The sequence below is a fragment of the Artemia sp. Qi Xiang Cuo genome, chromosome 21 (genome assembly GCF_049724085.1).
Source record: "Artemia sp. Qi Xiang Cuo chromosome 21, ASM4972408v1, whole genome shotgun sequence".
NCBI classification, from domain to species: domain Eukaryota; kingdom Metazoa; phylum Arthropoda; class Branchiopoda; order Anostraca; family Artemiidae; genus Artemia; species Artemia sp. Qi Xiang Cuo.
This window is the reverse complement of record NC_142814.1, coordinates 18057864-18073681: the sequence shown is the minus strand read 5'-3', so window position 1 is coordinate 18073681 and position 15818 is coordinate 18057864. Positions and strand designations below refer to the sequence as shown.

Here is a 15818-nt window from a genome sequence, read left to right as displayed (position 1 = left end):
ACGCCCACCATTTCCCCAAACACGTCCAATCAAAATTTTGAGATAGCCATTTTGTTCAACACAGTTGAAAAATGTGAAAATCACGTCTTTGAGGAGGACACTCCCCCCCACAACCACCAGGGCAAGGGTTGTAAGTTATGCCCTGGGGGCATATAAGGTTTTTATAGAAAGTGTTGTCAAAGAAACTTGAAAAAGGGCTCATTTGATTGGAAATTGACGGGGCTTGTGCTCTTTTTAATAGTCGAAAGTGATTGGAGGGCAACTAACCCCCCTCTCACGCCCACCTTTTCCCCAAACACATCCAATCAAAAAATTGAGATAGCCATGTTGTTCAACGTAGTTGAAAGTTTTGGAAATTAGGTCTTTGAGGATAACAACCCCCCCCCCCAAAGCCGTCAGGGCGAGGGTTGTAAGTTAAGCCCCGGGGGCATATAAGGTTTTTATAGAAAGCGTTTTCGTAGAAACTTCAAAAAGGGCTCTTTCGATTGGAAATTGAAATGACTAGTGTCCTTTTTCATAGTCAAAAGTGATTGGAAGTCAACTAACACCCCTTCCACGCCCACCATTTTCCCAAACGCATCCAATCAAAATTTTTAGATAGCCATTTTGTTCCACGCAGTGAAAGTTCTGAAAATTATGTCTTTAAGGAGGAAACTCCCCTCACAGTCTTCAGGGCAAGGGTTGTAAGTTATGCGCTGGGGGCATATAAGGTTTTTATTGAAAACTTTGTCGTAGAAAATTGAAAAAGAGCTCGTTCGATTGTAATTTCAAAGGGCTAGTGCCCTTTTTAATAGTCGACAGTGATTTAAGGGCAACTAAGCCCCCTCTCACGCCCACCATTTCTCCAAACACATCCAATCAAAATTTTGAGATAGCCAGTTTGTTCAACGTAGTTGAAAGTTCTGAAAATTAGGTCTTTGAGGATGACACCCCCCCCCCCCACAGCCTTCAGGGGAAGGGTTGTAAGTTATGCCCCGGGGGCATATAAGGTTTTTTATAGAAAGCGATATTGTAGAAGCTTCAAAAAGGGCACATTCGATTTGAAATTAAAAGGGCTAGTGTCCTGTTTAATAGTCAAAATGGATAGGTAGGCAACTAACCCCCCTCTCACGCCCTCCATTTCCCCAAACACATCCAATCAAAATTTTGAGATAGCCATTTTGTCCAACGTGGTTGAAAGTTCTGGAAATTATGTCTTTGAGGATGACAAACCCCCAACACCCCTCAGGGTAAGGGTTATAAGTTATGTCCTGGGGACATATAAGGTTTTTATAGATAGTATTGTCGTAGAAACTTTAAAAAGGGCTCATTCAATTGGATACTGAGAGGGCTAGTGCCCTTTTTAATAGTCGAAAATAATTGGAGGGTAACTACCCCCTCCTCCTCTAACGCCCACCATTTCCCCAAACAAATGCAATCAAAATTTTGAGATAGCAATTTTGTTCAACATAGATAGATATATAGATAGATAGATAAATAGACAGATATTTATTGGCAAAAGAACTATCACAAACCCTAGTTGGCCAAATTCACATTTCTTAGTAAAAAAATACAATAACAAAATAATACAATAACAACACATAGTTACCACTGTAACGAAAACACAACAGGTAACAGTCAGAAAATACAAAATACAAAATTCATAAATATAGGTCATAATTATAAAATATTTTATAGGTCATAATATAAAAAGATGAAAAGGGTAACAAATAAAATGACCAAATATTCAAAAAATGAGAAAATGATATATACAAAACAGTTTAAATTTTTGGCAAACTTACGGGTTGTGATTTTGGTTGATTTTATTTGTAAAAAAGGGAATAAAATTTTTTTATAACGTAAGGTAGAAAAGGATATGGAAGAAAGGATGGGGATGGGTTGGAACACTATACGGGGGTGGCGATTTCTTATGGGTGAGTGGCGGCTAGGAAAGAGGTTTTCAGTACGGGTGTTTATTTGTGCTGACTTCCCAAAACGGAGGCATAAATTTTTTCTTCTGAACTCAGGGGTATCAAGTTTTGAAGTTTCAAGGAGGTAGGAATATGGGACCTTGCCTTCTTTATAAACAATCCTCAGGGCTCTTTTTTGAATATTTTCGATTTTTTTGGCTGCTTCAATTGAGAGGCCCGGATCCAAGAAAGGTCAAGCGTACTCGACCAAAGGACATACAAAAGAAATATATACCTTTAGCAACTGAGAAGGGGGGCAACTAAATGTATTCAGAAGTTTCAGAAGAGAAAGTTACAAGTTTGCTTGATGGAAGATGGTATTTACATGGATGCCCCACTTCAAATCAGAAGATACGGTAACACCTAGGAGTTCAAAAGGAAGAAGCTGAAATCTCAGGAGGAATAGGATGAAGGAAAATAGGAGGGGACTTTAGGAAACTGACAGATACTACGATAGATTTACAAGGATTAACCGTCATATCAAGAGAAAAAGCCTCGCCTGCAATGTCATGGAGGATACCCATTGGATTGCTATAAATATTTTTATGACACGTCTCTACAATTGTTAGGTCATCAACAAATTTCCACCTGTCAGGGCAATCCATTGAAAGGCTGTTGGTCATTACGGAAAACAGGAGGGGACCAAGAAGAGTACCTTGGGGAATACCATTGTGAATACGAAGGTGGCTGGAATAGTAATATTGATATTTGACTGCCTGTGATCTGTTAGAAAGAAATAAGGCAACGAGCTTTACTAAAAATGTCTCGACCTGGAATTCTTCGAAAAGTTTTTCTACCAAGATATTATGGTTAACCAGGTCGAAACCCTTTTGGGTTTCACCCAACAGAAATTAGGTTTAGCCAGGTGTTTGGTCTCTCGAGTATTCTCCCCATGGAGTCAACGTTATGGATAAGGTAATGTGAGGTTGATGCAGATATAAGATTTCCATACTGCCTAGGATCAACAAGGGGATGGACTTGGTCCCTAAGCCAGTCAGCAAGAAAGCTTTCATATAATTTCGAAAAAATAGAAGTCGGAGAGATAGGACGAATGCCATCAATCAAATTAGTTGAAACTTCTGGAAATTAGGTCTTTGAGGATGACACCCTCCCCCCACAACCCTCAGGACTAAGGTTGTAAGTTGTGCCCTTGGGGCATATAATGCTCTTATAGAAAGCGTGGTCGTAAAAATTTCAAAAAAGGCTCATTCGATTGAAGATTGAGAGGGCCACTACCCTTTTTAAAAGTCAAAAGTATTCGGAGGGAGAATCCCCCCCCTCAACCACGCCCGTAATTTCCCCAAGTATTTCCGATCAACATTTTGATATGGCTATTTCGTTCAACTTAGTTGAAAGGTCTGGAAACTGAGTCTTTGAGGATGAAAACCCTCCCCCCATAGCCCTTAGGACAAGGGTCGTAAGTTATGTCCTTGGGGCATATAAGGTTTTATAGAAATTTTTGTCGTAAAAACTTCAAAAAGGGCTCATTCGATTGGAAATTGAGAGGACTAGTACCTTTTTTCTTAGTCGAAAGCGATCAGAGGGCAAATGCCCCCCCCCCACGCCCATCATTTCCCCAAGCACTTCCTATCAAAATTTTGAGAAATCCATTTTGTTCAGCGTATCATAACGGTCTGGAAATGATGGCTTTGAGGATAACAAAGCCCCCATCCCTCAGGGTAAGGGTTGTAAGTTATTCCCTGGGAACATATAAGGTTTTTATAGAAAGCATAGTCATATAAATTTCGTAGGGGGCTCATTGGATCGGTAATCAGACGCTCTAGTGTCTTTTTAAGAGTCAGAGTGATCAAAGGGCAGCTACCTCCCTCCCTATACACACGTCGAATTGTTATTAGTAGTAGTACACGTATATTAAACTGACAATGCACATTTTTTTCAGTAAATTCATTTGAATTTTGTTCAGTAAAGTAAAAATTATATTCTGGCTTTTAGAAAGCTTAGGGTTTAGAACCCTACTCATATTAATTTCTGCTCGTTTTGAGTTTGACTCTGTTATTTATTTTAGTTTCGGTTTGTTTTGTGTTTCATTTATTTATTGATACTGATTTGTGGTAGTTGTATTCTTGGTAGATTATTCGATTCTATTATTGTTCATTTTGGTTTAATTGACTTTTTTACTTTTTCTAAAATAAATTTTATTGAAAAAGTTTTTTTTTAATTAATATTGAGAAAAAAAAGGCAGTCAACGGAAGTAAGGCCGTGTTTAGACGGACCGATTTTGCATGAAAAATTGACCGTTTTCCATCGCCATCGCTTTTGAACATGACCATAAGAAATCGGCCGATTTTAACAGAGAACATGAAATATTTGGAAGTGGCAATGAGAAATTCACTGTAAAATGTTTCAAAATTTTATCGTTCTTTTTTTATTTTCATAATGAATATCTGCTGGGTTATAGAGAAGCTTGTACACTTGAACAAGGGTGATCAAGTCAGTAATCTTGTTTACGTAATCTGACCTTTAAAATTTTTACCCTCCAATCGGCCGATTTCTTCAAAATCGACGAGCAACTAGGAATTTTCTTTAGCAGAGAGTCAGCCGATTTTTTGTAAAAATGGCCGTTTTTATCGCCGAATAGTCAATTATTAACGAATAATCAGTCCATCTAAACACGGCCTAATTACGGATTAGTACCATAGATCAAAGATAATTTAACGGGAAAAATTGCACTGACCATTTTGGATGGCTCCAGAAACCGTCCAGAACTCAAAATATCCAATCAATAGATGGTGTAGCACACCATTAATCTATGGCTAAACTATAGGAAGTACGACCAAATCGTATTAAGTGACGAAGATTTCAATAACAGATGGCTGTTGTCTTTATCCATACCTTATAGATAAAGTATGGAAAGTTTGAACAATTCATAGTAAGCGAAAAATGTCCAAGTCAGAAATGGCTGTAATTTTGTGTGCTAATGGACTATATGGGAGTGTAATGTTATCTTCTAACAGAATTATCTCTGGCATAGACCAGTGAAGTCAGTCTTGAGTGAATTCTCAAGCCCGATATATTTTCAAAATAGGTTTAGTTTGATGCTCATTGTAATCGTCTTGAGTTCAGTCAATTCCTTTCTTTTGATTTTTCTTTTTCTACACAGACGTATACGATTGTCACTATGTAGCTGGAACCTAGTAAAGAGCGAACCTCAGCCCATAGTTACCAAAAGCTGAATAACATGCTTTAGAAAAAAAAAATGGTGCGAAAAAATATTCGAATTACACTGATTCAGGAATGGTGACTATTCAGATTTAACATAACATTTTCTTTGTCGCGAAAACAAATCTTCCAAATTTCACAAAACGAGCCAGAAAATGCAAAGAAGCTATAGATTTGATTAATAGATGTCGTCTCAAAATCACTAAAAATAATCCGAAAATGTGAGCTCTACAAAATTCAACTTTTAGCAGAAAATTAGGTCATATTAGGAGTCTTCAGCACAAAAACCTGTGGCTTTCTACCATTCATCAGCAAAAACCTTTGAACCTGTGACCATCACAAAAACCTGTGAAGTTTCACAGGAAACCTGTAACCGTGGCAACACAGAACTAACTTAAAAACATATATAAGGACAAGAGCTAAGGTTGCCTCTTTCTCCATAGTGTCACACAATGGGCCAATAAATAAAATGTAAGGACGGGTAGTCAAAATTGAATTTGCTTTACGCACAAATTATATTTCAATGGGAATAGTTAGCTAGATAACAATATAATTTTACAAACAAATTTCTTCCCTCGTGCATAACAGGCTAGCTTCTACGAGACTTTAACTTGTAAATTAGATTGTATTTTAGGTAAATCTATGCATAAGAGAAAAGGGACATTTATCTGATAAGAAAAGAGCATGGGCCCCAAAACTTCCCCCGTAGGATACTTGGCCACCCATTACATAAAAATAAAGATAAACACCAAATTACACACCGAGAACACATGCCCATTTCAGCTTTACCAGTATTTTCTAACTATTTGAGAAGGTAATTCATGATGGAATGACACAATTTTTAAATGAAAATATAATTTTGCTGTCTAGCCAATATGGTTTTCGTATAGGTGATTCCACTACACATGCTGTATATCATTTTACTACAAAGATTAAGAAATTTTTTGATTTTGGATTCATAACGTCGGCAATTTTTGTGGATCTTTCGAAAGCTTTTGATACTGTTAATCACGAGGTATTAATATCAAAACTGAATATAGTGCGTTTTCCGGTTTGGATGGTAAAATGGATAAAATCGTATTTGGAAGACAGACTGCAGAATGTAACTGTCAGATAATCGACAGCACTAGAAAGAAAAATAGAAAGCGAGGTACCCCAAGATTCAATCCTAGGACCATTAATTTTTTTTATAAATGTTTCGGAACTAAAAGAATTTGTAGCTAATTGCATACTAATAACTAAAGCTGATAACACAGTAATGCTGTTTAAGTCATATACGGTAAATGGTTCGTTTGCTATTATGAAGATCACTTTATCTCAATTGTCTAGTTATTTGTGAATGAATCATCTATCATAAAATATTTCGAAAACAAAATATATGATTTTTTCAAATATACAATATTTTGAAACAAATAAAATACTTTCATTTGGAAATGTAGTGATTGAAAGGGTAACGAGTTTCAAGTATTTGGGAATGATTATTAATGAAATGATTAAAGATCATGTGAATGCACTTTCCATTAACATTTTCGGAGGGACAGATATTGTAAATAGACTAAAGCTTTTTTTCCACATGAAGCACTCAAAACCTTATATTATACCGTCGTTTCTTCATATTTAGAGCATGGATGCACTCTTTGGTCTAATTCCTTTATTTACAACCAACGTAAAATCCAAGTAATACAAAATCGGGCAGTAAAACTCTATTTTCAAATAAATACTCTACAAGTGATTCATTGCGCCTGGCAAAAGTTTTAAATGTTTCCAAAATATCTATGCTCCAAGTTGCAAGTTTGGTTTACTCGTGTAATATGCTCATATCAGAAATGCACCACAGCCATAAAGGTGCACTGTATTTACGAAATGTTGGTGTAGAGGTGTGGAACATGTTGCCCTACTAAATAAAAGAATCAATTTTGCTAAGTTGGTTAGGCAAAAAATGTTAAAAAATATCTTATTCAGTAGATTAAAGTATTTGTTGAGTTTTTCCGTTTAATGTTTTGTAAATAAGGCAGTGTCCCGTTTGACGAGATAATAAGATAAGATAAGATTTATTGCTGAAAAACGGCTATCACAAGCCCAAAAGGGCCGAATTCGCACTTTAGCGTCAAATAAAGCGAAAAAAGAACAACAAAAACAAAGAATAAAAAAGCAACAGAAAATTATAAAAGGGTCAATGTCAAATACGTAAAAATGTTAAAAACAAAAACAAAACGAACTCATAAAATTAGAAGGCCAATGTCAAATCAGCAAAAATGCCAAAAAAAACGAAAACTCGTAAAATTAATAAGGGGATAAAGTAAAATTAAAACAAAAATATAAGTTAGTTGGTGACTAACAAACATAAATATAAAACCTCCAAATTTGCAAAATGGGAATTAAAATTAATAACTATGAGGTAAAGAATGAGTGACGGGGGTGGGGCCAGCCTGCAAAAATTCACTGGTTAAAAATGTCAACTATGTAAGGGATAAGAGTTCTTCTATATCTTTCAGTGCAAACTATTATAGGGGCAAGAAGGGGGATTTTTGTTGACACAACGCGGGAGGCGGGGTCGAAGGAGTGAATATTGACCAGGCAAAAGGGGAATTAATTGAGGGTTATGAAGGGCGTTGTTAGCAAAACGCAAGGTAATTTTTGCTCTCCTTTCTTTAAGGGTGACAAGATTAGCTCTCCTAAGAAGGGAAATATAAGGTACTTTACCCTCATTGAAGATAATTCTTCATTAGATAATTGAAGGCACCTTTTTTGTCCTGCCTCTATTCTGTCCGACAATTCAATGGAAATGCCAGGATGCCAAACAGAACAGGCGTACTCAAGGGTTGGGCGTACAAATGACAGGAAAATCCTCAAACAGCGCGATTTAAGGTATTTAAATTTTTTAAGGAGTTTAAGAAAGAAAAATGCGGCATTTGCACGTTTTAAGATGTCATTAATATGAAAATCCCATTTTAAATCGCTTGAGATGGTAACGCCCAGTAATTTCATAGTGGTAACAGACATTTCAGGGGGGATTGGACAGGAGAAAGAAGGAGGAGTTTTAAGGAAATTAATAGTAAGAACAGTTGACTTTCATATCATCAGTAAGAGCTTCGGCTGATATAGATTCAAGATGTCCATTGGGTTGCTTTTTGTATTTTTGGAACATGTCTCTAGGATAGTTAGATCATCAAAGAATATCCATCTAACCTAAATATAAAAACCAAGGCTGTTTATCACTGTAAGAAATAAATTTGAACCTAAAATGGCTCCTTGGGGCACACCATTATAAATTGGGAGGGGATCAGAATATACATTCAGGTATTTCACGACTTGCGTTCTGTTAGAGAGGAAAGACGCAATTATTCTAATTAAATAACTATGCCTCTGGGGATGACATGACCCCCAAAGCCCCTCCGGAAAGGGCAATGGGCTGCGCAATTCGCACATTGTTTATATATAATATTCATTGTTAGGAAATAAAATATCTAAAGTCGAAAAGGCCTAGTACCACACCATTACAAATACTGCAATTTTCATGTTCGGGAAAGACATCCCATAGAGAATCCAACGGATTATAATTTTTCTATTGTTTTTCTGCCCAATAATCTTACCGCTAATTTGAACTATGGATTTATTCCTGAAAGTTATGTTCACCCAGCTTGACAACTTTTTAAGACAGAGAAAGCCATTAACTAAATAGTTCTCAACAATCTTTCCAATTACCTCAGCTCTGCACGGTTTCAAATTGGTCCCAAGTCAAGCTAGAAACAAGCTATCAATGTAGTAGAGTAAAGCTTAAAGTGAGAGTAAGCCAAAGTACAACTTTGCAGTTTTCTTGCATAGGTGATGCAATATTCTTAGTATTTTCTATATTAAAAGGATTTAAATAACAAAATTATTTATCTTATAGCTCATTAAAATCATATTACTATAAAAAGAAAAGGTGATTTTGGTTTATATTAGGTGGTTAGGCCATGCAACAGCTTTGGAAAAGGGCGGAGATTTTAATAAAACCATAAACTGTGACTCGTTTACAGAAAACAAAGTAAATAAGCACATCATTAAAGCGGACCAAATTTCTTTTGTAAAGCGGCGTTTACAAGCGTGTCTAGCTAGAATCCCATGTCTAGACACGTGTCTAGCCAGAATCCAATGTCTAGGCAACGACCATTTACAAGTCGAATTTGGAACTGAGCTGAAACAACAAATTTAGTTTCAAATTGTCATTTCTAGCCAATCAAGAGAGCTTATGCGGGCAAAACTTTCAAAATTGTAATCCCTATTTGTACTGTCACAAGATAATGGATGAGATAAGCAAAAGAATTGCCTAAGTGTGCTTCACTAATATGTCTGGTGTTGCATATTTGCCTAAAATGAAAAAAAAAAACAATTAATGAGAAAACAAAAATTAAATTTAAGTTTACAAAGGTAAAAAAAATGATGAAAATAGTGGAAATAGACACATTCTGATTGGCTGTAATCAAAAATCCTAGACATTGAGTTCTAGAGTGTAGAACTCAATGTCTAGCCAAGTGCCTTGTCTAGCTAAGCGCCGAATTTTACTTGTGAACGGTCGTTGCCTAGACATTGAATTCTGGCTAGACACGTGTCTATACATAGGATTATAGCTAGACACGCTTATGAACACCGCTTAAGGAAAATACAATTCATCAAAGCACAAACCCATTTTTTTTATCAAGAGAAGAGCAAAAATTTAACTAACTAAGATTTGATTTGAAAAATTGTCGTGTGCCTTTTTCATAAAGTTGCCTTTCCAGATCCTAGAGTTTCACTGGTGAAAGAGTGCAACAAAATAAAATTTGGGAAAACTGATTATTTCTTAATAAAATGCATAATTATAAAAACTACTATGGTATGATTCTTTAAAAAGACAGCTTTAGTTCGGTTCCAAATAATCTGATTAAGAACAAGTTTTTAATTCATAGATGGCAGTCTACAAAATAGTTTTCAAAAGTATGTTTTCAGGCAAAATTTTGAACTTAAATACACAATTAAAAAGATGTGTATCTACAGCCTGTACGTTATTGCTCAGTTCTATAATAATTTATTTTAAGTTTTGCCTATTTTGTTGGATCTTTCTGTCTTGAAAAGTTGTTGATCCAGGTGAATGACTTTTGTGAATACATTCACAGCACTAGGTAGGGTCAATGTTGATTACAGGGCAGAAAAAAGGTTACAATTCTAAATAAGGGGATTTTGGGCATGAATATATGACCAATCCAGGTCATAAGGATACATGTTAAGAAAACAATTCTTACTTCATAATATGCAAAATAATCCTAGTTAACATATTTTCCAGGGGTAGCACCCTTATCCTCAATATTTTCATTGTTGTGTAATTTTTCTTAACAAAATGTGAAAAATAAACAGATTTGTCTTCATTTTTCCATAATGAAATAGTCTATATATGAAAGTTAAACACCATCACTGCCATCTACCAAAAAGATACAAATAGGCAAATATTGATATGTTTAGGTTAAGTCAGGCTAGGTTAGGTAGATAGCTCATGGGTGTTTGTTTTATAAATGATTTTCAAGTCTTAGAGAATAGACATAAAATGGGAGTATACCCAGTGGATAATATCTAAAAATTTCTATTCTATAGAATGTAAAAATAATATCCAACCATACTTAGTTATTGCCAAAATTATCAAACTAGTTAGCTATCTGAAAAATCCTTTTAAGCAAATAAGAAATTATCCAACTAGGAAAATAATTAAAATTTAAAAGAAAAATAGTTTTATCTTGCTAGCCAAATACAATAAAGTATAAGGCCAACTTAGTATCTCTAACTAGGTTGATAATACTTTAACTTAATGCTTGTGATATATATCTAACTAGACAGATAAGTAAATTCTTCATGCAAACTAGTGATAATATCCAACTAGTCAGACAATTTTTTCTCTTAGACATAGCATAAACATCTAACTTGGTGGATAACACTTTGTCCTAGCCCTTGTGATATTAATCATACTAGGTAGCTAAGTAACTTCCTGCCTAGTTAAATATATATCAGAAGATCTAAGACTCAACATTATCCACTTAGTTAGATATTCTTGCTGTGCCTAAGAGAAACAATTTATGTGGCTAGTTGGATATTAACCCAAAACTGCTTAGAGAATCTTTGGTCAATATATACCAAATCATATTATTGGGTTTCAAATAAAGTGAATACACCATTTGATGCCTTTTTTTATGCTGATTATGAATATTATAAGCATTTCTGTCAGTAATGAATTACAGCCCCCCCCCCTATATAGGATATAGCTAACCTAACCATGAATTTACATATATTTGGGGGGGGGCAGAAATTCATTTCCGATAGAAATTCTTATTATATTCGTAATCAGCATCAAAAAAGGCATCGAATGGTGTATTCACTTTAGCCCTAACTCAATAATATGATTTGGTAGATATTGACCAAATCTTCTTATCTGCCTACTTGGATATATATCAGAAACACTAAGCAACATTATTATCCAACTAGGTAGATATTCTCTCTGCCTAAGAGAAACAATTTATCTGGCTAGTTTGATATTAACCCTTTACTGCTTAGAAAATCTTCTTATCTGCCTAGTTGGATATATATCAGAAACACTAAGCAACATTATTATCCAACTAGGTTGATATTCTCTCTGCCTAAGAGAAACAATTTATCTGACTAGTTGGATATTAACCCAAAACTGTGTAGAGAATCTTCTTATCTGCCTAGTTGGATATATATCAGAAACACTAAGCAACATTATTATCCAACTAGGTTGATATTCTCTATGCCTAAGAGAAACAATTTACCTGGATAGTTGGATATAAACCCCAAACTGCTTAGAGAATCTTCTTATCTGCCTAGTTGGATATATATCAGAAACACTAAGCTACATTATTATCCAACTAGGTAGATATTCTGTATATTGCATAGGCAGTCAAATATTCAGCTAGGTAGGTAAAGGTGTAAGAGTCTTAAAAATGTTATTATCTGTCTAGCATGATTTATCTTGATACTAAGTGTAGTTGGATATTATTTTTACATTCTATAGAGTGTAATTTTTTTAAGAATATCCGTTGGGCACCTTCCCCTGAGTTACAGAACTTTGCAGAAACAGATTTGAATAGTGTAAGGACAGGAAGGTGGCAGATAGATATTCTTTAAAAAATTCAATACCAAAAATTTTATGCTATAGAATGTAAAAATAATATCCACCTATACTTATTATAAAATTAAAGTATCCAGCTAGGCAGATAATAATATTTCTAGGAATCTTACAAATGTACCTTCTCATCTGAATATTTGATTGTCTATGTTGCATACTAAGTATCTTCCTAGTTCAATAAGCATTGAACCCAGGCCTAGATCACAGCCTGAGTATGTAACTAAGTGGACAATAACATATCTTAGACTTATATACATATATATATATATATATATATATATATATATATATATATATATATATATATATATATATATATATATATATATATATATATATATATATATATATATATATATATATATATATATATATATATATATATATATATATATATATATATATATATATATATATATATATATATATATATATATATATATATATATATATATATATATATATATATATATATATATATATATATATATATATATATATATATATATATATATATATATATATATATATATATATATCTATTTAGGCAGGTAAGTAAATCCTCAAATCAATTTGATAATTGTAACCAACTAGCCATATATATTAATTTTTCCTATGTATAGCCATTATGATTAACTAGATGGATAATACTTTGTCCTAGCTTTTCTTATACTAGGTTGATATCCAACTAGGTTGATAAGTAAATTATCTTTGCAAATTAGTGATAGTATCCAACTAGCTAGATTATTAATTATCTTAGGTGTAACATAAACAACCAACTAGGTGGATAATCCTCTATCTTAGCCCCTTCTTTGTATATCCAGCAAGGCAGATATGTAAATTCTCTAAGCAAATTAGTTATAATATCCAACAAGCCAAATAATTATTTCATTTTGGTATCGCATAAAAATTTACCTAGGTGGATAATATTTTGTCCTAACCTGTCTTATTATCCATCTAGCTAGATAATTATTTCTCTCAGGTGTAGTATGAACATCTAACTAGGTGGATAATGCTTTCTCTTAGTCCTTCTGATATATGTCATGAACAGGACCAATTATTTTGAAATTGTCTGCACACAATAAAATTTTATTCTCTATAGGTCTCACCTAGTTTCTTGTGAGGTTGAACAAAGCCTTTGTCAGACCAGTACTTGATTTTGCAATGTGCATAACATCACTAGGATACAGGGGTGATGTACAGCTTCTGGAAGGAGTGCAAAGGAGAGCCACAAAGGCAGTATCTAAGATGAGAGACAAGCCTTATGATAAACATTTAAAGGAGCTTAAATTATCTACACTGGTTTACTGACAACAAAGAGCTGATATGCTTAGGACATATAAGCTTACTTTACAAGAAACCCCTTCAATTCATTTGCCAATTTCCCAAAATATTGGCACTGACAGGAGGAGACATTCAAAGAAGCTATTCGATCAATCTGTCAAAACTCCACTGACAACAGTTTTTCTACTGCTGTGTAGTAAACCACTGGAATAGTCTCTCAAATAAAACAGTCTCTGCACCCAATAGTGAAGTGTTCAAGAAGTCATTGGATGTTGAAAGCTATGGTCTTCCCTGGAAGTACTAGTGGGATGCATTTGATGTTTAATCATTCACAACATTAAGTATGGAGCAATTAACAGATCAAGATGGATCTTAATTTGCTCTGAAGTGCAAATTAAGGTAATTAGATGTGGCATGAACATCCCATTAGATGGACAATGCTTTATCTTGGCCCTATTGATTTATATCCAACTAGGCAGATAAGTAAATTGTAGTTGGATGAATATAAGCTCATATGCTGTTGGATAAGTTAGCTTATATTCCATATTTTATCTGGCTAGTACACTCAAATTTTAAGTCTACCCAATGGATATTCTTAAAAATTTATATTCTATAGAATGCAAAAATAATATCCAACTACACTTAGTATCAAGATAAACTATCAAGCTAGACAGATAATATTATTTCTAAGATTCTTACACTCTTAACTATCTAGTTGGATAAGGATTAAACTTAATCCTTAAAAATTTTTAGATAGCCATTTTATTCAACCTAGTTGAAAGTTTTGGAAACTAGGTCTTTAAGGATGACAACCCCTCCCCCCACCGCCCTCAGGGCAAGAGTTGTAAGTTATGCCCTGGGGGCATATAAAGTTTTTATTTAAAGCGTTGTTGTAGAAACTTCAAAACAGCTCATTCAATTGGAAATTCAAAGGGTTAGTGCATTTTTTAATATTTGAAAGTGATTGGATAGCGACTAACGCCTCTCTCATACCCACCGTTTTTCCAAACACATCAAATTAAAATTTTGAGATATCCAATTTGTTCAACGTAGTTGAAAGTTCTGGAAATTAGGTCTTTTAGGAGGATAACCCCCTCAGAGCCCTCAGTGCAAGGGTTGTAAGTTATGCCCGGGGGGCATATAAGGCTTATATAGAAAGTTGTTGCATAAATCATAGGCAGCGCGATCGCTCTGCCTAAGTAAAGAGCGGGGACACTTGAGAACGAGACAAGAAACGGGGACTAAGTAAAGAGGAGGACATTCCTCCAAAACCCTCATGGTAAGGGTTGTAAGTTATGTCTTGGTGGCATATAAGAACGATGTTGGCACAATGCATAATTTATTAATTTTTCCGTTTAGAGAAGGTGACTTTGTGTCGATGAAGTTGTCGTACAAACTTCGAAAAGCACTCATTCAATTAGAAATTGGAGTGGCTTGTGCCCTTTTTAATAGTCAAAAGTGATTGGAAGGTGACTAACACCCCTTCCAAGCCCACTTTTTACCGAAACACATCCAATCAAAACTTTGAGATAGCCTTTTTGTTCAGGATAGTTGTTTTGTAGAGAGAAATTATGTTTTTGAGGACAGTCCCCCACAGCCCTTAGGGCAAGGGTTTTTTATAGAAGGCGTTGTTGTAGAAACTTTAAAAAAGGCTCATTCGATTGGAAATTCAGAGGGCTAGTGCCCTTTTTAATAGTCGAAAGTGATTAGAGGGCGACTAACCCACCTCTCACGCCCACGTTTTCCCCAAACACATATAATCAAAACTTTGAGATAGCCATTTTATTCAAAATAGTCTTAAATTTTAGAAATAAGGTCTTTGAGATGACAACCCCCTCCCCCACAGCGGTCAAGGCGAGGGTTGTAAGTTATGTTCATGGGGCATATAAGGTTTTTATATAACCCGTTGTAGTAAAACTTCAAAAAGGGCTCATTCGATTGGAAATTGAAATGGCTAGTGCCGTTTTTAATAGTCAAAAGTGATTGGAAAGCAACTAACACCCCAGAACAAAATTTGCACTTTATTGAAAAAATACAAATGAATGTGCATTGTCAGTTTAATATACATATACTGATATTTATTAATCAAAATGTTAATATTATTTGATTTATTAAAGTTATAAAAGTAAAACATTTATTTTTTTTCAGTACAGTGCAAATTGTGTTCTGGCCTTGAGAAGGCATAGGGGTTTTGCGCCCAACTTTTGTTAGTTTTTGCTCGTTTTGGGTTTCATTTATTTATCGATGCTGATTTG

At 34.5% G+C, this 15818-nt stretch overlaps 1 protein-coding gene and 1 pseudogene across 2 annotated transcripts in view; one reads left to right on the top strand and one right to left on the bottom strand.

Moving 5' to 3' along the window:
- Nucleotides 1–10498, bottom strand: part of LOC148939297 (protein adenylyltransferase Fic pseudogene) — a 47533-nt pseudogene extending 37035 nt beyond the window's left edge. The window contains exon 1 of the transcript XR_016143535.1: nt 10391–10498. The product of XR_016143535.1 is annotated as a protein adenylyltransferase Fic pseudogene, transcript variant X1 (transcript). The remainder of the gene's footprint in view (nt 1–10390) is intronic.
- Nucleotides 10087–15818, top strand: part of LOC148939296 (uncharacterized) — a 37588-nt gene continuing 31856 nt past the window's right edge. The window contains exon 1 of the mRNA XM_089106986.1: nt 10087–10148. Coding sequence (XP_088963112.1) covers nt 10088–10148 — 61 coding nt within the window. The 5' untranslated portion in view covers nt 10087. The remainder of the gene's footprint in view (nt 10149–15818) is intronic.